Raw genomic sequence first — 27,978 nt, 5'->3', positions numbered from 1 at the left:
ACTCCCCGCGCAGGCGGGGACTGGTCCCGCCGGGTCGGGTGGCGGAAAGGCTGCGGCCGGGCCCCTGAGGGCCGCTGGCTCCGCAGGGATCCTGAGGACCGGCCGGGAACGGGTGAGTGTGGGGGAGAGAGGGCTCTACCGGACAACGTCCTTTCCGAACCGTGGGGGCACCCTCGAGAAGTGCTGCGTCTGGTTTCCCGCCACCGGCTTTCAAGGCAGGGGGCGGGGCTTGCGCGATAGGCGCGCACGCGCAATTCCACCCCGAGTTCAGTAGGTGCCGCGGTGTTGGCCCCGCGCTCGGCTGTACAGCCGGTCCTCGTGCAGTGGTGCGACTGTGATGGGTTGGATGGAGTGGAACCCCTCAGGTAGAACAGAAGGTTCCCGGGCATTTCCATTTTGGAACTTTCCATCCTCTTCAGACCCGAAGAAACAGATGCAGCCCGCCAAGCAGGAGTCGGAAATTGGAATTCGCTTGACTTAAATCTTGGGTGTTTATAGAATGGATTTCTCGTTTCTTTAGCTCCTTTCTCTCGGGTGGGAGGCATTAGGAGGATACAGCTCTTGCTTGGGTTTGTGAGCTGGACTGTCAGCTACTAATGAAGCTCCTTCCCCCGAGTCTTGGTTCTTTACTCTGCCCTTCGTGCTGCCACTGGTTGCCTTTTTACAAAGTCAATCTGGTCATTTCAGATTAAATTTAAAACTCCCCTCTGGTCCCCCACAGTCAGGTTTAAATCCTTTGGTGGCGTCCGTGGCCCTTCACAGTCTGATCCTCTCAGACTAATTTTCTGAAGCGCCCACATTTTTCCTGTGTCATGCACTCGAATCCCAGCTACATGGAAGGGGTGTATCTGCCTGTGGTCCTTGATGCCTTACGCTCCTGCTGTTCCCTCCACTTGAACTACTTCTCTGCCAAATGAACTTCTCTTTCAGGACTGAGCTCATTTGTCCCTCTGAAAACCTCTATTTCTGGCCCCCCACTGCCCTGGCCAAAGTAGTCACTTCTATCTTTGTGTTCTGGAAGTATTGTACCTCCTTCTGTTAGTGTCACTGATACAGCCTAGTAAAAAGTTCTAAGCTGTGCACTGTGCTCAGCGACAGGTAGACAGAGATGAATAGGATAGAGTTCCTGACCTTAAGGAACTCACAGTCTAGATGGAAAAACACATGTAAATGAGTCCTCTGTAGTTACTGGGTGACAAGTCAGCACTGGCTTCCTAACTTCTCTCACTTTGGACCCTCTTGAGTAAGCTTATTTATTGCCACAGTTTCACACACCTTGTATTCTGATGCCTCCAAATCTCCAGTTCCAACACTTCCTCCCTCAATTTCAGGACTTGTCTGCTTCCATTCCAGTTTAAAAACCATTTCTTGATCATTCACATTGTGCTGGCCACAATGATTCCTGATCTCAAGGAGTTTATAATTTAGATCAGTTATTAACAGGAGATTGAGTTAGAATCACCAATGAGCACTTTCAAAACACTCTTGCCCAAGCCCAACCCCATGTAAGTTTGGATTCTGTAACTAGACTCTGAAAATTCAGAGATGAGAAAGAAATACTTCATGCCCTCAGGGAATCTAAGGCTAAGGGAGAGAGACAGACATTTCAAACAATCTGTTTAAGTATGACATATAACATGATCTGTAGATATCATGATGGAAGTATATTTACAGCACAAAGTAGACACACAGGAGAGAGAGGTCTCTTCTTCTGTATGGAAAAGTTGGGAGGAAGTACAATTTGGGCTGAATCTTAATAGATGAAAGGATAGACTCTAGCGCATTTAAGACAGAAGAGTAACTTGAGAGAGCAACTTAAAAACCAGCAGGGGAGATTATGAAGGACCTTGTATTGTAGGCATTTGAAGCTGCTGAAACTTTGGTTTTGTAGTGTATGCCGTGGTAAATAATTCAAGGGAGATTATGAAGGACCTTGTATTGTAGGCATTTGAAGCTGCTGAAACTTTGGTTTTGTAGTGTATGCTGTGGTAAATAATTCAAATAGTACTAAAGGAAAGGTAAATATTTCCTTCTGTTGTAGCCCCGCCCCCGTCATTCTCCCCAGAGACAATCACCATGAAGTTTCTTATGTATCCATTGAAGGGTTTTAAGCAGGGTAGTTATAGTTGTATGGCCAAATCTAGTAACCATTCTGTGAATAGATTTAAGGGAACAAGACTGGAAGCAGAAAAGGAGGTTAGGAAGTGGTTGAGTAGCCTAAGCTAGAGATATTCAGGGTCTGAACAAAGGCAGTAGCAGGGGGGGTTTATAGGGGTTGGATAGGAGAGGTTAAGGAAGTAGAATTAGCCTGAGTTAATGACTTGAGGTATCTAGGATGACGCCTAGCTTTCCTACATGAATGACCAAGTAGAGAGTGTCAGTCCCTAAAGAGATCCAGAATAGAAGTAGAGACAAATTTAGGGGGAAGATACTCCATTTTGGTCATGTTTAATGTGAGGTATCAGTGAGACATAAAAATGGAGAATGCTATTCATTAGTGGAATGTGAGATTGATACCATGGGACCTCAGTATGGCAAGAGTAGAGATTTGCTGGCTAATGACTCAGAGATGGTAGTTGAAGACGTGGGAATGGATGAGTTTGCCCAAAGAGGCTATGTAGAATAAGACCAGAAGAGAACTGAAGACCAAGGCCTATGACCACCTGTGCTTGAGAAGGAGAGTAGCTTATGGCATTAAGGAAAGGTTTTGTCTTATGTTGGGTTTTTTCCTCCCTGAGATGGAAGGGCTTCGAGCAACTTATATGGGCCAATATAAAGAAGACCGGAAACAAATGAGAAATGAGGAACAACTGGGGCACCTGGCTGGCTCAGTTGATAGACTCTTGATCTCAGTGTGTTGAGTCCCATGTTGGGTGTAAAGATTACTTAAAAAAAATAAAAATCTTCCTTCCTACATATCCACCTTTCTTTCTTCCCTCATTTCTTTCTTTTCTTTTTCTTTCTTTCTTGAGATTTTATTTATTTTTTTCTGACAGAGAGAGACAGGGAGAGAGGGAACACAAGCATGGGGGAGCTGAAGAGGGAGAAGCAGGCTTCCCGCTGAACAGGGAGCCTGATGCAGACCTGATCCCGGATACTGGGATCAGGACCTGAGCTGAAGGCAGACACTTAACGACTGAGCCACCCAGCCACCCGGCAAAAGACAAAATCTTTTAAAAAAAGAAATGAGGAACAACCAACTAAGGGACAGGAAGTGATTGATAAATCACAAATGGAGGGCTTAGATTAGAAGCAAAGAATTCTGGGTGGGCATTTGAAATATGTACGTTTTTAGGCTTGGGTGGAGAAAGTTGAAAGAGTTCTTTGTCTGATGATGGACTGAGTTCCTCAGAGGAAGGGGGCAGAGACACCAGCTAAAAGGTCTGGGAAGCAGTGGAGTAGAGGGACTTGAGGATAATGGTGAAAGCTAGAAACAGTTGTTCCTTGGGAAAGAGAAGAGGAAGTGGCCTAGGAACACTAAAAAAGATTGGCTGGGCCAGGCTGACGGCTGTGGTCAGGCTGGAGAGTACACAGTAATTGTGTATTATTCTGCAGGATTTGGTTTTCTTCAGCAAGTCTGAGTCCAGACCTAAGTTCAAGAGTCTGGGAAGTGGATGGTTGAACTGAACTGAGGTTGGGATCTTTTGCAGGGTTGAATGTAATGAAAGGAAAAAGACTGACCCTTTGCAGAGAATGATATTTAGTGATACACTACCAGGTTATGTGATACTGCCTGTGTGACCCCAGTGTGATCATTTTGTTTTTCAGCTCAAAAATCTTCAATGACTTCTTGGTTTTTGTTTAAATCCTTGAATTGGTAGACAAAGACAAGGTTGTCCCATAAAGTCAGTTCCAACCCCCTTTTCTACTGCTGTCCTGTCGGTTTCAGTTACCCACAGTGGTTCCCTCTTGGCCTTTGCTCTGGTCATTCTCTACCTAAACTCCCCACCTCCTCTCAGCTGCCTGGACACTGTGGAACCTTCGAAGGCCCCAATCCAGTCACACTTCCTCTGACCAAACCTCCTTGACCACTTTTACCTGAAAAGAGCCCTAGTTTTTCAGAAAACTTTTTTTCAGTGTCACTTCCTTAGATCTTATCCTGACTTGTCTTTTATATTATCCCTTTTCTATTAGGCGGGTTCTGTTTCTACAACTACATTTCTTAAGTTCCTTTAGCACCTTTTCTCTTTGGAGGCTCATCATAAGCATTTAGTGGCTGATTATAGAGTCCAATAGGCAGAGAGGAAATGAACATTTTGAGAGTTCTACTTTGTGCTCAGCATTCAGTTAAGTGCCTGGTAGCAATCAGTGCTTCTCAAACTATCTTGGTAAAGGACCAAGTAGGTTCCCCCCCCCCACCTCCACGAAGGTGTTAAAAATTAGTACTTTTGGGGCACCTGGGTGGCTCAGTGGGTTAAAGCCTCTGCCTTCGGCTCAGGTCATGATCCCGGGGTCATGGGATCGAGCCCCGCATCGGGCTCTCTGCTCGGCGGGTAGCCTGCTTCCTCATCTCTCTCTCTGCCTGCTTCTCTGCCTACTTGTGATCTCTGTCTGTCAAATAAATAAATAAAATCTTTAAAAAAAAAAAAAAAAAGAAAAAAAATTAGTACTTTTCTTTCTTTCTTCTCCCACCTCCGCCTTTACTGAGTTAGAATTGACATATAAAGTACTTTTCTAAAAACACTTTTGTAAAACACTGGAACTATTTAATTACTAATGATAAACAATTCAAATAGTGCTAAAGTGAAAGACAAATGAGATAAATGTTTCTCCTACCCCAGACATCCGCCCCCCAATTTCCCCAGAGATAATCATTATGAAGTTTCTTATGTATCCATTGAAGGGTTTTAGGTAGAGTGGTTATATGGTCAAATCCGGTAACCATATTATAAAAGACTTAGTAACTAAGGCAGGGAAAGAGGTTAGGTTAGGAAGCAGTGGAGTAATCTAATCTAGCGATACTCAGGACCTAAACTAAATTAAATTACTAGAAAAATAACATGGAAAAAAATACAGAATTATATAGAGTTTTTAAAATTATTAGATTCAAGGGGAGCCTGTGTGGCGCAGTTGGTTGAGTGGCTGACTCTTGGTTTCAGGTTGGGTCATGGTCTCAGGGTCATGGGATGGAGCCCCATGTTGGGCTCTGTGCTCAGTGCAGTTTGCTTAGGACTCTCCCTCTGCCCATCCCTGCCCTCTTTCTCTCTCAAATAAAGAAATGCATATTTTATTTTATTTTATTTATTTGACAGAGATCACAAGTAGGCAGAGAGGCAGGCAGGCAGAGAGAGAGAGGAGGAATCAGGCTCCCTGCCAAGCGGAGAGCCAGATGCGGGGCTCGATCCCAGGACCCTGGAATCATAAACCATGAGCTGAAGGCAGAGGCTTTAACCCACTAAGCCACCCAGGCGCCTCAAGAAATGCATCTTTTAAAAAATTATTAGATTCAACAAACATTAACTCTTACGTGCTATAAGATGTTCTTTTATTTATTTATTTATTTATTTATTTGACAGACAGAGATCACAAGCAGGCAGAGAGGCAGGCACAGAGAGAAGTGGAGAAGCAGGTTCCCCACTGAGCAGAGAGAGCAATGCAGGGCTCCATCCCAGGACCCTGAGATCATGACTTGACCTAAGTAGAGGCTTAACCCACTGAGCCACCCAGGCGCCCCTGTAAGATGTTCTAAATGCTTACGCTTCATGTCTATACTTGATGCAGACTGTGGACCAGCAGTGGTCTGCATGTCATGCTCTGAGAAGCACTGCTTTCCATGTATGATGGCATTTAAATATTCCTGTTTATCTTCTCGGTAGACTGATAAGGAAACTGAGCTTTAGGTTAAGCCATAAACTCAAGATCACTAATTTAGTACTGGTCAGAACTGGAATCCAAATGCCAAGTGTCATTCTGTTCATACTAATGATTCTCAGAGCTGGTTCTTAGAGTTGGTTTGGGGCAGAGTTTTTTGTTTGGGTTTACTTTGTTTTCAAGAAGTGAGTTAATTTTCTATTTTCAATAGTACATGTATTTAATATTTTATCCTTTGCTTTTATTTGGTTCTTGCATTTTGAGGCCTACAAGTATGCAAGTATGTTTCAGAGGAATAGTGCTTCCTCTGAACCACTTGGTACTTAGGTGAGTGGGAAAAGTAACTAAAATCCCTTTAAATGTCCAGGTCTGCTGGCTCTAAGGTGTTTGACAAGGTTCCCATCTGTCTCTGATGAACTGTGAAAGTAAAATATAGTTAGTTTTTTCATAAATTCTGGTTTATCAAATTTAATGGACTCTATTTTTCTTAAGATTTTATTTATTTGAGAGAGAGAGAGAGAGTGAGAGAGACTGTAAGAGAGGAGAAGGTCAGAGAGGGAAGCAGACTCTCCGTGGAGCTAGGAGCCAGATGGGAGCCTCCATCCCGGGATTCCTGGATCATGACCTGAGCTGAAGGTAGTTGCTTAACCAACTGAGCCACCCAGGCACCCAATGGTCTGTATTTTATCCTGAGATTTTATTCTTAGTTGTTGTTGTTGTTGTTGTTTTAATGTTTAAATGGAAAATAAGATATATAGTAATTGCATGGGATTTTCTCATAACAGCTTTATTGGGATATAATTTACAGACCATAAAATTCACCCTTGCAGAGGGTACAGTTCACCGAGTTGTAGAACCAATAGCACTAACATTAGAGTGTTTTCATCACCCCCTAAAGAAACTTTGTACCAGCTGTATTTCCATCTCTCCTTCTCCCAGGCGCTGGCAACCACTAATCTACTTTGTGTCTCTATGCTTTTGCCTATTCTGGACATTTCATATAAATGGAACATAAATTATGTAACCTTTTGTGTTTGTCTTCTTTCACCAAAAATAATGTTCTCCAGTTTCATCACTGTTGTACCATGTATCAGCTCTTTGTTTCTTTTTGTTGCCAAATATCTACTCTGTACATATGCCACTTCTTGTCTATCCCTGCATTTCACAAAATCTGTTCATCAGCTGTTGGACATTTCGGTTCTTCCCCACATTGTGACTAGTATAAATAATGCTGCTATGAACATTCATGTACACATTTTTGTGTGGACGTACATTTTATTTCTCTCAGATAAATACTTAAGAGTGGAATTGTTGGGTCTTAGGATAACTCTGTGTTTAACATTTTGAGGAATTGCCTATTTTCCACAGCAGCTGAACCATTTTAGAGTAAGCAATATGTGTGTGTGTAAGTATCCTTAAGTTACAAAATGTGAAGTATGCAACCTTATGTTAGTCACCCCCCAAAAAAAAAAAAAATTAAAGACACATCTATGAAATCCAGCAGTTCAGAAACCGCTGCATTTCTCAAAACAAACAAACAAACAAAAAAACCTATCCAAGAGTTTATTAATGGAAAAAAAAAAGGAATTTCTTCCTTTTCTATTGGTTCTTTGGCAAACGAGAATGGATGGTTTTCCCGTTTTGCCTCTGTTGTGAGTGAAAGGGGCAACATGGGAGGAATTGCTTTCAAAGCAGAAAATCCAGGAAGTGGGACGCCTGGGTGGCTCAGTTGGTTAAGCAGCTGCCTTCGGCTCAGGTCATGATCCCAGCGTCCTGGGATCGAGTCCCACATCGGGCTCCTTGCTCCACAGGGAGCCTGCTTCTCCCTCTGACTCTGCCTTCCACTCTGTCTGCCTGTGCTCGCTCTCACTCTCTCTCTCTTACAAATAAATAAATAAAATCTTTAAAAAAAAAAAAAAAAAAGAAAATCCAGGAAGTGTAATCAAATGCTCTTATTTTAGAACAAAGAGAAATTACAGACTTCTGTTTATTCTGTCCAAGCCTGAAAATAGCTCATGTGGTTTCTCCTTTTCCTTCTTTGTAGGAGGAAAGGATTTGGGGGGGGTGGGTAACTATAGGAAATCCCACTCTCTCATCTGTGCATCAGAATTAAGCCTTTTTTTTTTTTTTAAGATTTTATTTATTGGGACACCTGTGTGACTCATTTGGTTAAGCATCTGCCTTCAACTCAGGTCATGATTCCAGGGTCCTGGGATTGAATCCTGTGCATCAGGTTCCTTGCTCAGCAAGGAGCCTACTTCTCCCTCTGCTGGTCGCTCCCCCTGCTTGTGCTTACTCTCTTTCTCTGTCTGACAAATAAATAAATAAAATCTTTTAAAAGGGGGGGGGGGCGCCTGGGTGGCTCAGTGGGTTGGGCCACTGCCTTTGGCTCGGGTCATGATCTCAGGGTCCTGGGATCGAGTCCCGCATCGGGCTCTCTGCTCAAAGGGAGCCTGCTTCCTTTCCTCTCTCTCTGCCTGCCTCTCTGCCTACTTGTGATCTCTCTCTGTCAAATAAATAAATAAAATCTTTAAAAAAAAAGGGGGGGGTTGTTTATTAGAGAGAGCACACGTGAGCACAAGTGGGTTGAATGAGTGGGGCGCAGAGAGAGGGGGAGAATCATAAGCAGACTCCCCACTGAGCAGGGAGCAAAATCAAGAGTCAGCCCCTCGCCCCCGAGGCAGCCCCTATGTGCCATTTTTTAATATAAACTTTTGAATTTTAGTGTGCAGTTAGTTTTTATTTACATGACATATTGTTTTATTGAAATTATCAAGTTTTCCTAGTTGTTCCTCAGGGTTAGGATACCTGACTTGTTTCCAAGCCTTCACCATTAAAGATAACTCATCCATAAACATCTTCCTGAAATGTTCATTCTCTCTGAGCCTGTTTCTTCATCTGTAAAATGGAAATGATTGTATCTATCACTTAGGACTGTTGTGAGGTTCAAAGTGTAATAAAGCTATGAAAACATTTTATAAACTAAAATGTTTTAGGAAGAGGTATTATTTTTGTTTTCCTCTCTTTTTTTAAATTGTTTTCTTGGGTTATAATCTCCAAAATGGGCTCACTGGTTCAGAGGTTATGACCAGGATAATCTGTTAATTCAAAATTAATTCATTCAGCAAATATGTAACGTGCTCTGTATAGGCATGTTCTAGGCTTTGAGTGGTACAGCAATAAACAGTAAAATGAAACCGTGTCCTCGGGGAACTTTCCTTTTGTTGGGCTGGTTTACGACTTTTATTTTATTTTAGTTTTAAAGATTTTATTTATTTATTGGAGAAAGAGGGAGAGAGAGCATGAGAGGGGAGAAGATCAGAGGGAGAAGCAGACTCCCCACAGAGTTGAGAGCCCCATGGGGGGGGACCCAGTCTCAGGACTCCGGGATCACGACCTGAGCCAAAGCCGTGCCTTAACCAACTGAGCCTCTCGGGTGCCCCGTCTTTTATTATATAAATATATAAATCAATGATTCCTAAGTGCCAGTGAGCAGAACAGTACTGTTCTGTAATAACATTTCTATCAGTCTGAAGTCAAATGAGAAAAAGAAGGACAGTGTAGGGAGTTTTTCATTAAGACTTGTTTACGTACCTTAAAGGAAAGGGCATAGCTGAGATTATATAATATCTACTTTTTGTGTGTGTGTTAAGCTGTTTTTCTTTTATGAAACACTGGTGTTAATAGATGTTAGTGGGGCTTTTAAAAAGTATTTGGTTTTTGTTTGTTTGTTTGTTTGTTTTTAATATCCCTATCTTTATTATCTTTACCAGTGAAGATGGGTTCTCCAGTTTGGGGGGGGACATACACTGGTACATGAAATCATGAGGCTTGGGAACCACTGATTTTTATTTTAACTTTGTATTCATCTGCGTTTACAACGTGCAGTGATATAACTTAACAAACTTCTCACAATACAGTAACCATGTAATGGAAGTGAGGTAGGTGTCTGTCAGTTCAGCGCCTCTGGGGAGCAGGCGCTGAGTGGAGTGAGGAGTGCTGTGATAGATCAAGGCGGGAGCAAGTTGGAGGGCAGCAAGAGGCTCAGCCCACAGAGCTGATTGGCCAGTCTTGGCCAAGCCAGGGAGAAACTCAGAAGCAAGGACTGACTGGTAGAGGGGTCCTTGTTGGGCCTGAGGACCCCTGTGCTTATCATTCGCTGAGGGGCTGCCCAGGAAGCGCAGAGCTGGGGTGGATCCTGGAGGTGCTGTCAGCAAGCCACGCTCTTTGCAGCTGAATGATAAGCTCTCTCTTTCTCTCTCTCTCTCTCTTTTAAGATTCTATCTCTTTGTCAGAGAGAGAGAGCGCAAGCAGGGTGAGTGGCAGGCAAAGGGAGAAGCAGGCTCCCTGTTGAGCAAGGAGCCAGATGTGGGGCTGGATCCCAGAACCCTGGGATCATGACCTGAGCCAAAGGCAGATGCTTAGTGATTGAGCCACCCAGGCGTCCTGACAAGCTCTTTCTTGATGAGAAATCTCCGAGCGGGCACCTCCATGGCTGTCACAGCATCCTTTCTGTGACTCTGCTTTGGTGAAGAACAGAGAGGGAGGAAGAGAAGCCAGGACCCTGACCCTACCCTGTGACCCTTGTACTGTTCTTTGTTTTAGTTTTTACCCAATGGTTTTTTTTTTTAAGATTTTATTTATTTATTTATCAGAGAGAGAGAGCACACAAACAGGCAGAATGGCAGGCAGAGGCAGAGAGAGAAGCAGGCTCCCTGCTGAGCAAGGAGCCCAATGCGGGACTCAATCCCAAGACCCTGGGATCATGACCTGAGCGAAGGCAGCAGCTTAACTGACTGAGCCACTCAGGCGTTCCTACCGAGTCATTCTTAAATGAAAGACATTGAGTGCATTCAGAAATCCATAAGCCAATATTTAGTAAAGGAGAACAAGACAATCAGAGTATAAGTGGTCTAGGAGAGGAAGATGAGACCAGACAGTTAAAGTGAGTAGTTTCTCGTTAAATGAATGAAGAGTGAACTATTTAAGTTTTCTGTCTCTGGATGATTTCCTAATAGCGCGTTTCCACCCAGAATGGCTGAAATGCGTAAGAGAGCTGTTTGATTGCAGTGCTAATGGACAGGCCCAACATTGCCAGCTTGCTTCATGACCAGAGAGCTTTCTATTAGGTCATCTGACCCATTTCTTCCTCTGCCTTGCCTGTTGCTCTCTGGTTTTGTCAGAACTGCAGCGGGGGATAAAAACAAACCTGCAGGGGATTAGAATCTGCAGTCCTGGGTCTCTTACATAACCTCTTTCCATCTCAAGTCTGCAAGGACCGCTCCTTTCCCATCTCCTCTCCCCTTCCCTTCTTAGTTCGATAGCCAAGTAGCAGGTAGCTGTTACTAGCTCATTTTTGCCTTTCAGGTAAAGTGTTGAAAGCAGACGTCTGAGTACTCTGTTGGGGCTAATTTTACAAATACTGAATCTTTACATCACATTGGTCTACAGTCTACAAAGATATCGGGGAAGGGGAGCTAGGACTGTATGAGGTTATGTCTTAGAGGCCCCCAGACATGGCTTTGTCTCTGTTGTTAGAAGGCTTTATCCTGTCACACCTTTCAGTACCAGAGTGTGATGCTGGCTCTTATTTTGAGGAGGATGTGCTGACTCCGCATCTTTATAGACTGTTCTATTTGTTTTTGTCAGCTCCCTAGGCTGCCACTTAGAGCAGACAGGGAAGTATGCAGTCTGTGTGTGTGTGTGCGTGTGTGTGCACGTGTCCGTGTGTGTACGTATGTAAACACGCCAGTGACCTATCTGAAAAAGCGGGATGTGTCTCGGGAGAATCAGAGATCCCACACACTGCACCTACCACACTGGAGTTCAGGTCTGAGGAGCTACAGGTCCCATGAGAGAAGGCACTGAACAGAAGTCTCCCTTCAGACTTCTAGTCCTTCAGTGTTTTATAGGCTCACTCTTGCTGGGCTGAGAGTTCAGAAAGTAGATTAGCACTGTGTGTGGGTAGAAGGGTAGCATGTAGCCTAGAGAAGCAGACCAATTACATAAATGCAAGGAGATAACATCAGGCATTAAACCTTAGTCCTTTGGACACTACCCATTTACTCTTGGGGAACAGGGGTGGAGTCAGGGGCTAGAGGTGGCTATATGGAACAGGGAAAGGTCTTTTCAGAGGAAGCTGCCAAGGCCTGAGAACAGTGTAGCTGAATATGCCAAGGGGACAAGACTGAGGACATTCCCAGTTTTCCACAGGAACAGGTTAGTGAATATAATGTGTGCGTGTGTGTCTGCATTATTAGGGTCAGGTTCTGAAACATCCAAGATTCAGGATCTCCGCCTACTTGATTACCTGATGAGGGTTTAGGGATCTTAATCAAAAGGGACAAGCTTTAGAAAAGGAAGATGGTTCTTTTGAGAACCAGTTTCTATTTAGTTCTTTTCCATACCTATTCTGTTAGACACTAGCTTCTACTAAGATCCCCAAAATTTAAGAGTAACTTTGGGGAGGATGGTGAGGGAACTTTCTGCATCCCCAGTGCCTCAGAAGCCTCTGGACTCCTAGAAATGTCAGATCCTAAGTAGAATGAATCATTGTGTTTCTTAGCTCTTGTGGTACACAGAGCTGTGACAGGGTGTGTGGCGGGGCTGTGGTAGGTGGAGGGGCCTTAAAGGAGAGGGAAGCTCATCCCACCCTGCCCCACCCTTCCTCCAGAAGGCTACGGAGCTCGGAGCTCGCTGAGGTTGAAAGTGTCAGCCTTTCTCTGACCAGCCCTTCTTTCTATATATTACCTTGACTCTGAAACAGGCTGTTTCCATAGTTTTAGATCCAAGTTAGAGTATGGAGCAGATGCTTAATTCTTAGGCTTGGGGTCTCCTTGGTTTTGATGAGGTAGAAGCCTTCATTTAAGCTTTCCCTAGAACTAGGCATAAGACTTTTGGTACTTTTGACAAAAGGGAAGCATTTGAGGACCTTGTTTAGAATACTCTGAGCATTAGGGTCCTCTTCTGTTCCCCTCTCCCTTTCGTGGAGAGGACCCTCCATGTGTTACCTTTCCCTGTCTCTACAGGCCTCCTCCTTGCTGAGTCCTGTCTCCACCTACCATCTGTCTCTCTCGGCTGCTCCACTGGTGTATGGACTTGTACATGATGAATTGTGAACTTCTAGCCACGTGTAGTGCCCTTGGGTACTTAGAGGGAGACACTTACCACAAGGAACCAGATTGCTTAGGTGAGTACCTTTTTGAGGAAACAGGTAAAAAAAAAACTTGCTTGAATTGCAGAGGTCTGTAGAATTTCTCCAGTTGTGGGTATGGGTAGCCTGGGGGCCAGGATGGAGCTTCTTCCAGGGTTCTTGTAAGTGTTTATTCTGTCCCTGAAGAGAGTGTGAAGGATTTGATCCGGTACTTGAGGCATGAGGATGATACTCGCGACGTGCGGCGACAGCTGGGGGCAGCCCAGATCCTGCAGAGTGACCTTCTACCCATGCTTACCCAGCACTGCCAGGACAAGCCTCTTTTTGATGCTGTTATCAGGTTGGTTCCCCAGCTTTTTCCATTTTACGATGTGCCAGCCTTTGGCGTTTGAACTGATAGATTTAATCGTTTGACCCCAGTGAGGAAACTGAACGTCTCCTTCCTTCATGGTCTCCCCAGGCTGATGGTGAATTTGACACAACCAGCCTTGCTCTGTTTTGGCAGTGTGCCCAAGGAGCCTAGCTTCCGGCGCCATTTTCTGCAAGTGCTAGCTTACTTGCAGGCCTACAAAGAGGTGAGGCTCTCCTTCAGGGCCCCCTGGGGCCAAAGTTGGGGGCGGTAGGAAAAGGGAGGGTGGGTACCACTTAAGGTCCCTTCCCCTATTTTATAGGCCTTTGCCAGTGAGAAGGCTTTTGGAGTCCTCAGTGAAACTTTGTATAAGCTGCTGCAGCTGGTGAGTGAGGGTCCACCTCCCAGGATCCCAGGAGACTCTTAGTGCCTTGCTCCTCCTCCAGGCAGAGCACCAGGCTGGCTGGTCATTGTCAGGACAGTGGAGTTTGGAGATACGGTCCTAGTCCTTGGCAATACATGGTCCCGTCCATTGTCTCTGGCTGCCTCAGGACTGCTTGTACTATTTTATCCTCCCCCCCCCTTTTTTTAAAAGATTTTATTTATTTATTTGACACAGAGACAGATCACAAGTAGGCAGAGAAATAGGCAGAGAGAGTGGGGGAAGGAGGCTCCCTGCTGAGCAGAGAGCCTGATGCAGGCTTTAATCCCAGGACCCTGAGACCATGACCTGAGTCAAAGGCAGAGGCTTAACCCACTGAGCCACCCAGGCACCCCTCTTTTCTCCCTTAATCCTGGTTCTTCTCTGGGCTTCTGCCCTTTAGCGAGGGTAGATGCTGGCTGCCTTCCACAGGGAGTCTTTGCCTCTAACCATCCATCTGACTAGGGCTGGGAGGAGCGGCAAGAGGAAGATAACTTGCTGATTGAACGGATCCTGCTGCTAGTCAGAAATATTCTCCATGTTCCTACTGACCTTGATCAGGAGAAGGTGAGAGGGTTTGGGGTTGTATGCCTTCTTATGCTTGGTTAAGGTGAGCTGCCCTTTTTTGCTTTTCTGCCCTCTGACAAGTTAGGGGGGGAACCTTGGTCAAGAAATGAGTTGGAGAACCTCAAGGCAGGGCAGTGAAACCAAATGACCTGTCTTCCTCTCCTTATCACTCACTCCCCAGAGAATCGACGATGACGCCAGTGTCCATGACCAGCTTCTCTGGGCAATTCACCTCAGTGGTCTGGATGACCTGCTTCTTTTTCTGGCCAGCTCACCCGCTGAGCAACAGTGGAGCCTGCATGTGCTAGAGATTATCTCCCTTATGTTTCGTGACCAGGTGAGAACCTGGCGTATTTCTCTAGTCCCTTCACCCATGTACTTTCTGCTGTGTAGCCAGACTTACTCTTGAAACAGTGACTGAATTATCTGGGAGCAGGTGGGTGACAGGTGACCATGTCCTGAGTATGGGTTACCTTCAACAGTTCTATTTCATTCACCTCTTCTGTTCCCAGCAGGACTGAACCTAGAATAAGGAATGACTGTCCTTCTGACTCTTCCTCTCTGTTCTGAATCTAGAACCCTGAACAGCTGGCGGGAGTAGGACAGGGACGCTTAGCGCAGGAACGAAGCACGGATGTGGCAGAACTGGAGGTGTTACGCCAGCGAGAGATGGCAGAAAAGAAGACTCGAGCCCTTCAGCGAGGCAACAGGTGAGTGAGTGACAGGGAGGTGCCCTCCCTCTGTCCCCAGCCCTTCAGTGTGGAAGGCTGAGGGCTTGGGCCAAAGGCTAAGACAGTGTGGTGACCAGATAACATTTTGGAGTCATAATATGCTCTGATGTGCTGATGAGAGAGAATGGGGATAAAGCTTCCAGAGAATTGAGGAATCACCCTGGACTATTGTTTTTACTGCAGGCATTCTCGATTTGGGGGCTCCTACATTGTCCAAGGCTTGAAATCCATTGGGGAGAGGGACCTCATCTTTCACAAAGGTCTCCACAACGTGAGTATGCTCCTTATCCCGGGTGGGAACACTGTGGAGTTAAGGGTGAGAGTTGAAGGAAGGTAAGCGAGGGAGCGCCTGGCTGCCTCCATCGGTGGAGCATGCAGCTCTTGATCTCGGGGCTGTGAGTTTGAGCCCCATGTTGGTGTAGAGATTACTTAAAAATAAAATCATACAAAAGAAATAAAAGTAAGCAAGCATCTCTGGAAGTAAACTGTCTTTGTTCTTGGGCTTAGAAAGTTGGAGACAGGGATGCCTTGGTGGTTCAGTTAGTGAAACTTCTGCCTTTGGCTCAGGTCATGATCTCAGGGTCTTGAGATCAAGTGCTTCATTGGGTTCCCCGCTCAGTGTGGAGTCTGCTTCTCCCCTTCCCTCTGGCCCTCCTCCCTGTTTGTTCACATGTGCACTCTTTCTTTCTTTCTCTGTCTCCAAAAAAAAAAAGTTTGGGGGGCATCTGGATGGCTCAGTCCGTTAAGTGTCAGGTCATGATCCCAGGGGTCCCACTTGTCCAGTTCCCTCTGCTCCTCTCCCTGTTCTTGCGCGTGTGCTCTCTTTCTCTCTCTCTCTCTTTTTTAAAATTATTTTGTTTTTATTTATTATTTATTTGACAGAGAGACACAGTTAGAGAGGGAACATAAGCAAACACAGAGAAGCAGGCTTCCCAATGAGCGGGGAGCCCGATGTGGGACTCGATCCCATGAGCCTGGGATCATGACCTGAGCCAAAGGCAGACACTTAACAATTGAGCCATGCAGGCACCCCTCTCTTTCTCTCAAATAAATAAAATCTTTAAAACAAAGAAAGAAAGGAGGGAGGAAGGAAGGAAAGAGAAAGAAAGAGAATCTTAAAAAATAAAAAGAAAGTTAGAGACAATAGGAGAAAAATTTTTGAGCCTCCGGCATTATTGTCTTTATCTATGTCTTCACTTAGTACCAGAGGGAGAGAACCTTCTAAGAGTTTCTTTCTTTCTTTTTTTTAAAACAATTTTATTTATTTATTTGACAGAGGGAGAGACGGCTAGAGAGGAAACACGAGCAAGGGGAGTGAGAGAGGGAGAAGCAGGCTATCCACCAAGCAGGGAGCCTGATGCAGGGTTTGGTCTCAGGACCCCAGGACTATGACCGGACCTGAAGGCAGACACTTAACAACTGAGCCACCCAGGCACCCCTAAGAGCTTCTTCTGAGGAAATTGTAGGAATGTGGAAAAAGCTGCAGGGGGAAGGTGGTGGTGGGAAGTAATTCTGACCTCCCCACCCTACACCTCTAGCTCCGAAACTACAGTTCAGATTTGGGAAAGCAGCCCCGAAGGGTGCCTAAACGTCGCCAAGCTGCCCGGGAGCTGTCCATTCAGCGCCGCTCTGCCCTCAATGTGAGACTCTTCCTCAGAGACTTCTGCTCTGAGTTCCTAGAGAACTGTTATAACCGGCTCATGGGCTCAGTGAAGGTGAGAGCCTGGGAAGGTGGAACAGAGAGGTGATGGGGCCGGTGGTGGGTAAGAAGGGGACCTGGCGAAGAGCCTATGGGAGGCTGATCCCAGAGTGTAGACTAGTAGTCAGGCGGGGTATAGGGTGCCCTTGAGAGATGGTGAGAATGCTGGGAGGAGTGGGTTATTGGGGCTGTTTTAAAAAGGCTTAGACACTGGGTGTGGTACATAAACAATGAATTTTGGAACACTGAAAAGAAATTTTAAAAATTAATAAAAAATTTTAAAAAGAGGCTTAGAGAAATTCCCAGAGGAAGAGGAAAGACCTGGAGAGAACAAGAGAGGGCTGGAAATTGCAAATCCTGGAATCAGTATTACAATGTTACAATGGAGTCCAGGGTCTATCCCATCATCCTGTAAGATGAGGAAAAAGTTGGAAGCCCTGGAGTCATGACGTGGTCTTTTTTTCCTGGACATCAGGATCACCTGCTGCGGGAGAAGGCTCAGCAGCATGACGAGACCTACTACATGTGGTCCTTGGCTTTCTTCATGGCCTTCAACCGAGCTGCCTCCTTCCGGCCAGGCCTGGTTTCTGAGACCCTCAGTGTCCGTACCTTCCACTTCATTGAGCAGAACCTCACCAACTACTATGAGATGATGCTGACTGACCGCAAGGAAGCTGCCTCCTGGGCACGTCGGTGAGTGGGACAAGAATTGGGGTCAAAGTGGGCATCTTGGCCAGGCTGGGAATCTGAGTGCCTGAATTCTGAGTGGTACTTCCTTGCTGTTTCAGGATTAAGGTGATTAGGCTGGGGAGAAAGGACAGGCTGGGTTACTGTTTTTGATGAAATATTTTTTGGAACGGGTAGGAGTGGTACTGTTTCCACGGGCCAGCTTCCTAAATTGTCCTCTGTGTTTCCTCTTCACCTCATCTCCCAGGATGCACCTGGCACTGAAGGCCTATCAGGAACTGCTGGCCACAGTGAATGAGATGGACATGTCCCCAGACGAGGCTGTGAGGGAGAGCAGCCGCATCATCAAGAGTAAGGCCCTGCTCTCTGCTCAGCAGGGAGCCTGCTTCCCTCTCTCTCTCTCTCTGGCTGCCTCTCTGTCTACTTGTGATTTCTCTCTGTCAAATAAATAAATCTTTAAAATAAAAAAAAAATAAAAATAAAAAAAAAAGAGTAAGGCCCTGGCCTGGTCTCTAATCCTGGCCTTTCCCATCTCTTGACTATATTCTCATTCTTTCCAGTTCCAGCTTCATCCGTCTCTCTCTCTTTCCCAAAGTTTCCAGACCAGTCCTTCCATTCCTTTCTCTTCCCCATTCCTAGACAACATCTTCTATGTGATGGAGTACCGAGAACTCTTCCTGGCACTCTTCCGAAAGTTTGATGAGAGATGCCAGCCACGTTCTTTCCTTCGTGACCTGGTGGAAACCACTCACCTCTTCCTCAAGATGTTGGAGCGGTTCTGTCGGAGCCGTGGGAACCTGGTTGTGCAGGTACTGGACAGCCCTGGGATGTGGAAAGAGTCACAGGGAGGGGCAGAGAACAGGGAACTCTTCTCATATTTCTGTAGCTTGAGCTGACCTGTGAGAACTATTGGTCAAGGGATTTGCTGATGTTGCCTCTGTGAGTCTAATACAGTTTCCTGCTTTCATTAAATTAATCTTCAATGTAATGTAAATATCTTAATTCACAGGAAATATTTATGAAACACCTATTATGTGCAAAGCATATAAATCCTGGGGATTCGTAATTTTATTTATTTTTTTTTTCTAAGATTTTTATTTATTTATTTGAGAGAGAGACAGTGAGAGAGAACCTGAGCGAGGAGAAGGTCAGAGGGAGAAGCAGACTTCCCATGCAGCTGGGAGCCTGCTATGGGACTCGATCCTGGGACTCCAGGATCATGACCTGAGCCGAAGGCAGCCGTCCAGCCAACTGAGCCACCCAGGCACCCGGGATTCATAATTTTAGAGTTTAGTAATTATGCTGTGATCTTTCCTGGTTATACTTCAGAAGCATTGTAGTGACATGGAAGGAGCCCTAAGTTAAAACTCAGTAGGTCTAGGGGTACGTGGGTGGCTCATTTGGTTGGGTGTCTACCTTCTACTCAGGTCATGATCCCAGGGTCCTGGTTCCTGGGATCAAGGCCAGCATTGGGCTCCCTGCTCAGTGGGGAAGCCTCTCCTCTGCCTACAGTTCCCCCTGCTTGTGCTGTCCCCTGCCAACCCATCAAATAAATAAATAAAATCTTTTTTTTTTTTTTTTTTTAATAAATAAAATCTTAAAAAAAAGCCAGGAGGTCTAGAATCTCATTCTGTATTAGTAACTGTTAGACTAACTCAAGCTGCTCATGTCATTGCCAGATCCCTAAGATGATATTATAATATAAGCCTGAAACGAGGGGCACCTGGGTGGCTCAGCAGGTTAAGCCTCTGTCCTGGGATCGAGCCCCATGAGGATCTCTGCTCAGCAGGGAGCCTGCTTCCCCCCTCTCTCTCTCTGCTTGCCTCTCAGCCTATTTGTGATCTCTGTCTGTCAAATAAATAAATAAAATCTTAAAAAAAAAAAAAAAAAAAAGAAGCCTGAAATTAAATAAAAAATTAAAAGCCTTAGACAAAGGGTGCCTTCCTGGCTCAGTCAGTGGAGCATGTGACTGTTTTTTTCCCTCTTTTTAAAGATTCATTTATTTATTTATTTGACAGAGCACACACATGGGTGAGCACAGGCGTGAGGAGTGACAGAGAGAGGGGGAGAACCAGGCTCCCCATGGAGCGGGGCGGGGGCATATATATATATATATATATATATATATATATATATACATACATATATATATATATATTTCAGCTATAAAAAAAGAATGAAATATATATATATGTATGTATATATATACATATATATATATTTCAGCTATAAAAAAAAGAATGAAATCGGGGTGCCTGGGTGGTTCAGTTGGTTGAGCAACTACCTTCGGCTCGGGTCATGATCCTGGAGTCCTGGGATTGAGTCCCACATCAGGCTCCCTGCTTGGCGGGGAGTCTGCTCTTCCTCTGACCTCTCCACTCTCACACACTCTCTCTCAAATAAATAAATAAAATTTTTAAAAAAAGAATAAAATCACCATTTGCAACAACATGAATGGAGCTAGAGAGTATAATGCTAAGTGAAATAATTCAGCAGAGAAAGACAAATACCATGTGATCTCACTCATATGTGGAATTCAAGAAACGAAACAAATTAGCAAAGGAAAAAAGAGAGAGACTGACAAGCCAAGAATCAGACTCTTAACTACAGAGAACAAGCTGATGGTTGCCAGAGAGGAGGTGGGTGGGGGGTTAGGGGAAATGAAGGATGAGGATTAAAGAATACACTTACCTTGATTGAAAAAAAATGGTAGGGGCGCCTGGGTGGCTCGGTGGCTTAAGCCGCTGCCTTCGGCTCGGGTCATGATCTCAGGGTCCTGGGATCGAGTCCCGCATCGGGCTCTCTGCTCAAAGGGAGCCTGCTTCCTTTCCTCTCTCTCTGCCTGCCTCTCTGCCTACTTGTGATCTCTCTCTCTCTCTCTCTCTCTCTGTCAAATAAATAAATAAATAAATCTTTAAAAAAAAAATGATAAAGTCTAAGACAAGAAGAAAATCTCAATGAATTTGTATCCTGGAGACTCAGGCACTCTGCTTTGTAAAAATTTTCCTGTAATTCTTTTTGCTATGGCTTAAAATTTGGTCAGAACTGGACCTAAAAGGGCCAGTAGTACCAGTGAGACCTTGAGAAAAGATATTTTTACATTCAGGGTTCTATTGCATTATCAGAAATGCTAGGTGCTATTGTATTTTTTGTTATTTTTTTCAAGATTTTATTTATTTGATAGAGAGATCACAAGTAGGCAGAGAGAAAGGGGGAAGCACGTTCCCTGCTGAGCGGAGAGTCCGATGCAGGGCTCGATCCCAGGACCCCGGGATCATGACCTGAGCCGAAGGCAGAGGCTTAACCCACTGAGCCACCCAGGCGCCCTGGTATTACTGTTTATTGAGTATCTACTCTGTGTCAGACACTGTGCTAAGGCTTTCATGTCATCCTTGCAGTCTTGCCAGGACACATGCACACAGTGGTGAAGCAGCTTGTTCGAGGTCTTGCTAGTGGCTAGTGTCAGTACTTAGGTCCCCATCTGTCGGGCTCCGAAGCTCATGTTCCTAACCTTTGGTGTGTTATGAGTTTCTTGAATAGAGCGTGAACCTCGAGTGCCTCCTAGTCCTTCTATTTATGCCCCAAACTGGTTCACAGCTTTGATTTGGGGGAGCAGGGGTGTGGTGTTGACTCTCATTTTCCTGCTTTTCAGGAGAAAAAAACACAGTTTATGTTTCCATAGGGCTTTGCATTTTACAAAGCCTTTTCATATACAATTTCATATCCTCTTAGCAAATCCGTTCATTCTGTAAACTTGCTTAAGATATCACTGCTTTGGGGAAATCTCTGACCCCAAGAAATAAGTCAAGTACTATTCCTATGTTTTGCTCTGGCATTTTATGCCCAGCCATACTCTAGGTCTTATCCATACTGTAGTATACTTTACCTGTCTACACACCTGTCTCCTCCACTAGACTATGCTCCTCAAGGGCAAGGAAGTAGACCGCTCACTCTTGCTTCCCTATTGCTTATGAATAGCACATGGTCACTCCATGACTATTGAATTAATTAATTCAGATCTTGAATGAATGAATGAATGAATGGAGAAGACATTGACAGGAAAACATTTCCTTAGCTTTCCAGCCATCCTAACAACAGTTCTTTCTCCATAGAACAAACGAAAGAAGAGAAAGAAGAAAAAGAAGGTCCTAGATCAGCCTCTGGCATCTGGAGATGTCCCCTCTAGTGCAGGGGAACTAGAGGCTATGTGGCTGTCCCTGGCCGAGCAGCTTCAGTGCTGTGCCCAGGTAGGTAGTTGCAGAAACCCTGCCTTTCCCTAGGGTAGTGTGCTGGTAGGCTGTCTGGGTTTCCCTCCTCTGTTCCCATAGCCTTAATCCCACTCTAGGATCCAGAGCTCAGTTTGGACTCCGTGGTTCCCTTTGACGCGGCCTCAGAGGTGCCAGTGGAAGAGCAGCGGGCAGAAGCCATGGTGCGGATCCAAGACTGTCTCCTGGCTGGCCAGGCCCCACAGGCCCTGGCCCTCCTTAGGTCTGCCCGGTAAGAGCCCTGCCCCCACATCCTTCTGGATCCAACTCCTGGGCTTTTGGAGGCAGAGGGAGGCTTTCATTGTGGTCCAAGGTTCTTTGTCTTCCAAAGAGAGAAGTCCCATGAGAAGCACAGGGGCTCTGTACTGAGCACTGAGTCCTGGGCAATTTCATTTGGCTTATTGGGGGGGTCTGTTTTTAGTTTTTATTTTATTTTTGAGAAATTTCAGCGAGCACAGTTAATTGGGGAGAAAATACAGATAATTCTATTGGCTGAAGGTAATCATCTTTAACATTTTGATGAGTCATCTTTTTCCTCCTGTGTTATCTATAGACATACAGAGTTGCCTTGACAAGAATGAAATATTGTACGTACTGTTTTATAGTATTTTTTTTTTACTTCTCAGTATTATCGTGAGCATGGTTTCTCATGAGACATATTGCCATAATTGTTAATGGCAGTGTGAAATGTACATTTGTTCAACTGATTGTGACACATTTAGATTGCTTGTGTTTTGTTCTTATGGTGTGGGTTGCAGTGTGGCTGATCCCTAGAGTCTTTGTTTCATCCTTGAGGTAACAGTTTGCATTCTCTTTCTGGCTGACAGATGAGAGCTGAGTCCAAATTTCTTCACCCACTTCAAATAATAACTCCGACTCTCCGCTGACGAAGGTCTTTTTTTTTTCCTCTGTGCTTCAGGGAGGTATGGCCAGAAGGAGATGTGTTTGGCTCTCAAGACATTTCCGCAGAGGAAGAGATCGAGCTGCTGAAACAAATCCTTGGTGCCCCGCTCCCCCGTGAGTCTCCACTTTCTTCACATCCCCTTCCTTCCAGCTCTTCTCCGGAACCAGTGTCACAGAGACCTGATAAGTCTCGTTTTTCCTATAGGGCAGCAGGGGCCAGAGGAACAAGGGGCAGAGGAAGAGGAGGAGGAGGAAGAAGAGGAGGAAGAGCTGCAAGCGGTCCAGGTGTCAGAGAAAGAATTTAATTTCCTGGACTACCTCAAACGGTGTGGGCCGAGCACACAGAGTTGGGCCCCAGGGTGGAGATCGTAGAGCTGCGGGGAGGGTGAGCGGCACCCCTCTCGTGCTGATGCCTGCTCTGCCTCCCCGTCTCGGTGTAGTTTTGCGAGCTCAGCTGTCGTGCGAGCCTATGTGCTGCTGCTTCGGAGCTACCGACAGAACAGCGCCCACACTAACCACTGCCTGGTCAAGATGCTGCACCGCTTGGCCCATGACCTCAAGATGGAAGCCCTGCTTTTCCAGCTCTCGCTCTTCTGCCTCTTCAACCGTGTGCTTAGTGACCCAGCCGCTGGGGCCTACCAAGTGAGGACACACCAAGCAGTGGGGACCGAGAGGCTTAGGGCAGTTCTAGGGTCACAAAGGATAGTCTTCAGGAGAGAAAGCGTGCTGAGAGGTGACAGAACGGTGAGGAGGTAGGCAGACAGATTGAGGGAGGCTGGAAGAGAGGAGGAGGGAAGAGGGGCAGCTGGGGACAGATAGAGAGAAAGTACCTAGAAGGTCTGGTTGATGTGTACATTGAGGCCAGAGGTCTCAGAGGAGCCTCCTTCTTCCCCAGGAGCTGGTGACTTTCGCCAAGTACATCCTGGGCAAGTTTTTTGCATTGGCTGCCGTCAACCAGAAAGCCTTTGTGGAGCTGCTGTTCTGGAAAAACACAGCTGTGGTTCGAGAGATGGCCGAGGGCTATGGCTCCCTGGATGGCGGGTGAGCTTGAAGATGGGGAAGGATGGGCAATGGTGGGCGACACGGGCACAGAGTGTCAAAGCTGGAGGAGCTTGCAGATCAGTTAGTAGGACTTCCCCTTTCATAGGTGAAAAAACAAGCCCTCAAGTTTTCCCTGAGACCACTCAAGAGAGGAAATGGGACTGGATCCTAAGTCTCCTTTCTACTCTGGTTTCCTTCCTTCACCCGCCTTCGTGGGGGGCAGTCAGTTGTCAGTGGGGTTTGGCTCTTTGGAGAAAGTCCCTATATGCCCTGTCCCAAAATGTGCCGGGCAACTATGAGGGTTCGTGGAACTGTTTGCCCTCTTTTCCTGGAACTCAGCTCCTCTCCTTTTTCCATATCCACTGAGCACCTGCAGTGTCTGATTCCACAGGCCCAACTCGGAAAGTCTCTTCATTTGACTTTTGGGTTCATTAAGTGGAAGGACAATGAGGGAAAGGAAGCGCACGGAGACATCCACTAGCTGGCTTCTCTGAGTTCCCTGCGTTGCCCTTGTTCCTTTTAGAGCTGACCAGATCGGGCCTGTGGTCTCCTTTTTCGGGGCCAACATCCTACATGCTCTCTTTCTCCTTGCCCCGTTTAGATCTTCCAGTCGCAGACCCCCTATTTGGAGCCCAGAGGAGGAGGCCCAGCTTCAGGAACTGTACCTTGCTCATCGGGATGTGGAAGGTATGAGTCCTTGAGATCTGAAGATTACTGCAGTGAGCAGCAGGAGCTCTAGGACCCCTCTTTACTGCTTCACTCCCCCTCCACCTTAGGTCAGGATGTGGTGGACGTCATCTTGGCCCAGCTGAAAACGCCTCGAACACGCAAGCAGGTCATCCACCATCTGGTACGGCTGGGACTGGCTGACAGCGTCAAGGACTTCCAGAGGTAGAGGCTCATATGCTCTGGGGGGCATTGAGATAAGGGGTCCTCCGTTTGCTTCTGGGGCCCACTCTTCCACTGACACCTCCTTAAGCAGGAAAGGAACCCATATTGTACTGTGGACGGAAGATCAGGAGCTAGAGCTGCAGCGGCTTTTTGAGGAGTTCCAGGACTCAGATGGTAAGTGATGGGGCGGCTTCCGAGCCTCTGAGATGGGAGCCGAGCTGTCCCTGTCTTGCCCTTGCCTCCTAGTCCCGAGGAAGGCTTATCCCATCCCTTCTTTCCCTTTACTCTATTTGTGGTGTCATTTGTGAGTAATTCACTCAGTTTGCCTCTTTCCAAAGGCCTCTGCTCTCCTTCACTACTCCCTCCCCGCTGCCGCTCTACACGCTTTCCCTCTTTGTAGATGTGCTGGGTCATATCATGAAGAATATCACTGCCAGACGCTCACGGGCCCGGATCGTGGATAAGCTGCTGGCTCTGGGAGTGGTAGCCGAGCGGCGGGAGCTGTATAAGAAACGCCGCAAGAAGTTGGCGCCCTCCAGCCTGGTAATGCTCCTTCCCTGGCTCTGCAGGCCCTCCCTCTCCATCGCCCCCACCCCAAGTGCTCCTCACTGGTTGCTCACCTGCATGCTTCCTGCCTGAGGCTCCTTTGGCCGGGTACCCTCAGTTTCCATATGACTCCGCTCCATCCCCACCCCCACTGAATTTTAGCCTAACGGAGAGGAGTCCCGGAAAGATGTTTGCCAGGAGGATCTGGAAGAAGGAAACCTGCCAGAGGAAGAAAGCGACGAGGGTGAAGAGAAAGAGGAGGACTCAGAAGCAGGGCAAGCCCAGGGTAGCTCAGTCCTTTCAACCAAAGCCCTTGGGCAAAGCCTGTCTCAGGAAGGTGAGCGCTTGGGCTGGAGACGTGTCCCAGTGGAGGGGTTAGCAGCATGAGCCAATGTTAAGCTTCCCTCCTTGCCATAGGCTTCTCTGCTCCCCTTCTGTGGCTCCAGAACTGTCTGATTCGAGCAGCAGACGATCGAGAAGAGGATGGTGAGTGGATAGAGGACGGTTTTCGGGGCTGAGGGTACTGGAGGCTGCCAGAGACCTGGCCCTGGGGAGGGACGACCGGTTCTAGCTTCTGACTCTCACCACATGACTACCGCCCCCGTCCTAGGCTGCTCCCAGGCAGTGCCTTTGGTGCCGCTGACAGAAGAAAACGAGGAAGCGATGGAAAATGAGCAGTTTCAACAGCTACTGCGCAAGCTAGGGGTTCGGCCTCCTGCCTCTGGGCAGGTAAAAACACCAGTTCCACTTCCGGCCACGGGGCGTGTTGCTGCTACTGTACATCTCTCTCTCTCTCTCTCTCTTTTTCTTTTAACTGTACATCTCTTCCTCCTTGTTGCAGTTGCCGTCTCTGACCTCCTTACTGGTCACCTCTGACTAAGGCTCCTGCACAAGGCATCCTGTTCATGTTTTCTGATCCCCTAGTCCCCTGTTCCACCTTACATGCTGCCCCCCAAGTTATCTTCCTAAAGTACGGTTTTTATTACATCACCCCCCTGTCCAGAGCACTGGGTGGTTCTGTGCTGTTGGCGGGACACAGTCCACAGCCTCTGGGGGGCATGCTGAGCCTGGGCCAGCCTTCACAGCCTCAAACCCACGCCACCCACACACCTTATTTCACCGTCGTTCTTCAGGACTACTTTCCATACCTCCAAACAGCTGATCACGCCAGCCCCTCCACTGGAGGTCTCCAACCACATATACAAGGCGATACTCACCTATCACCCATCTTCCGGCTGAACCTCCACTCAGCCTTCAACAGTCAGTTCAGTTGTCCCCTCAGAGAAGCAGTCCCTACCACTCCTTCCCCCACTGAGGTGAAAGTAGGACCTTTGGCAGCTGGGATTTGCTCATTCCCTCGATGTAGCTCCAATCCCGTGATGTTACAGTATGTTGGTTCTTTCTTCCACTAGATCGTGGGTTTCTTGAAAGCAGGGATCGTATCTCATTCACCTTTAGATCCCTGATATTTGTTTGTTGATTTATTTAACAACTGAATTTACTGGGAACCTTCTGATGTCTCCGGCATTGTGTTAGACTTTGTGCATACATTGGATAAATAAGTGAGAAGTAGAATTGACAATCGATGTGGATCTCCACCAATGTGGGGTCGTATTTACTCGTGAAAATGTCAAGATCTGGTGAACTAGAGATTGCTCCTTCCATGTCACTCCCATTTTCAATTTTTTTGCTCCTGTAGGAAACCTTCTGGAGAATTCCAGCTAAGCTGAGTCCTACCCAGCTCCGGAAGATAGCAGCTTCTTTGAGTCAGCCAGAGGAGGAAGGAAAACTTCAGTCAAGACTGGAACCTACCGTCCCTGAAGAGCAAGGCCCTGAAGAGGAACACCAAAAGGAGTACCGTGCACAGGCCCTACGGGCCCTCCTGTTAGCCAGAAGAAAGAAAGCCGGCCTGGAGTCCCCAGAGGGTAAGACCATTTACCTGTGGGGTATTATGGACCAGCCATGTTGACCACAAAGGCTGATAGGGTATTTTGAGAATATTTGGGGGCCCGGTTCCCTAATTCCAGACCTCTTACGGTCATTTCAGGGGAAGGGCCTGCTGGCGAAAAAGAACAGCTGAAAATGGCACCCAGGAAGCGTCAGCTGCTAGACAGTGATGAGGAACAGGAGGAAGACGAGGGCAGGAGCAAAGGTAGGGTGTCTGATTGGGATCTGCTTTTTCTTCTCACCCTTAGCACTCTTCTCCTCAGTCCTGAAGACTGACACTACCCGCCTTCTTCCCCCTTAATGTATTTAGATACTCTCTCTTCTCACCCCTGTCATTCCCCTAGGCCCAGAGTCGAGAGCTCCAGAAATCCCAAAGAAGAAACGGTTCCAGATTGAGGATGAAGATGAGAGCGACTGAGGAGCCAGAAGCTTCGGGGAAGGGCAGACCATTTTTAAGTCAGAGTTCAGAGAGTCACACAGGACCCAGAAACTTCTCTTACCGGACAGAAGCAGATCTGGGGTTCAGGAAGTTTAGGCAACAGCAGTGGGCAACTCTGCAATCATTCCTTGCTTCTCCCAGTTTTAACAGTCTGACTCAGTAGCTCTCCAGAGACTTACTCCTCTTCTTTTAGGGTTCATTTCTTTGGGTTAGCAGCGCCCCTTAGCAAATGGGAGAAGTGAGTAACATATAGAAGGCACCTTGGAACACTTTTGGCTTTCTGCTAGAGGTGGGTCATAACACCAGATGGGGAGCTTTGTGACATGATGGGGGGCGGGGGGTTGCACCAGTTTTAAAAGGCACCAGATGCTCCCATCCTCATTTCTTTCCTGTGATCACCCCGTAGACACCAGATTGAACCTAATTCCAGCAGTTGAGGTAGGGTTAGGATGCAGTACTCACTAGATGACGAATATGTTTGGTATTAAATTAAATGTGTTTAATTAAATTGAAAGTCACCAGCATTGA

The 27,978-nt window shown here is 46.6% G+C and overlaps 1 protein-coding gene across 2 annotated transcripts; it reads left to right on the top strand.

The window, feature by feature from the left end:
* On the top strand, positions 1-27,978 carry TIMELESS (timeless circadian regulator). 2 transcript variants are annotated; one of them, XM_045071850.1, is made up of 29 exons: positions 1-112; positions 12,841-13,000; positions 13,151-13,304; positions 13,425-13,539; positions 13,636-13,698; positions 14,200-14,301; positions 14,483-14,638; positions 14,878-15,011; positions 15,216-15,303; positions 16,571-16,747; positions 17,207-17,424; positions 17,666-17,769; positions 18,058-18,227; positions 21,531-21,665; positions 21,764-21,915; positions 22,603-22,700; positions 22,792-22,912; positions 23,027-23,228; positions 23,482-23,627; positions 24,229-24,314; positions 24,404-24,518; positions 24,607-24,692; positions 24,919-25,061; positions 25,227-25,401; positions 25,482-25,550; positions 25,675-25,793; positions 26,764-26,989; positions 27,112-27,216; positions 27,356-27,978. In XM_045071850.1, exons 2-29 carry the CDS (start codon positions 12,904-12,906, stop codon positions 27,427-27,429), a joined length of 3,630 nt encoding a protein of 1,209 aa, XP_044927785.1. In that variant the 5' UTR covers positions 1-112; positions 12,841-12,903; the 3' UTR covers positions 27,430-27,978. The 2 variants fall into 2 exon arrangements, with proteins under 2 accessions (XP_044927785.1, XP_004773193.1); XM_004773136.3 differs by having other exon boundaries at positions 12,840-13,000; positions 24,610-24,692.

Source organism: Mustela putorius, unplaced genomic scaffold (assembly GCF_011764305.1).
Source record: "Mustela putorius furo isolate JIRA1106 unplaced genomic scaffold, ASM1176430v1.1 tig00003988_pilon_pilon_pilon, whole genome shotgun sequence".
Lineage (NCBI taxonomy): Eukaryota > Metazoa > Chordata > Mammalia > Carnivora > Mustelidae > Mustela > Mustela putorius.
This window is presented reverse-complemented; position numbering and strand designations above follow the sequence as displayed.

Bases quoted from the DNA above. Each gene is read 5' to 3' on its own strand.
- TIMELESS (XM_045071850.1), top strand. From the start codon at position 12,904: ATGGACTTGTACATGATGAATTGTGAACTTCTAGCCACGTGTAGTGCC. The intron at 15,304-16,570 runs GTGAGTATGCTC...CTACACCTCTAG, and splicing joins TTCACAAAGGTCTCCACAAC to CTCCGAAACTACAGTTCAGA. The intron at 21,916-22,602 runs GTAAGAGCCCTG...TCTGTGCTTCAG, and splicing joins GCCCTCCTTAGGTCTGCCCG to GGAGGTATGGCCAGAAGGAG.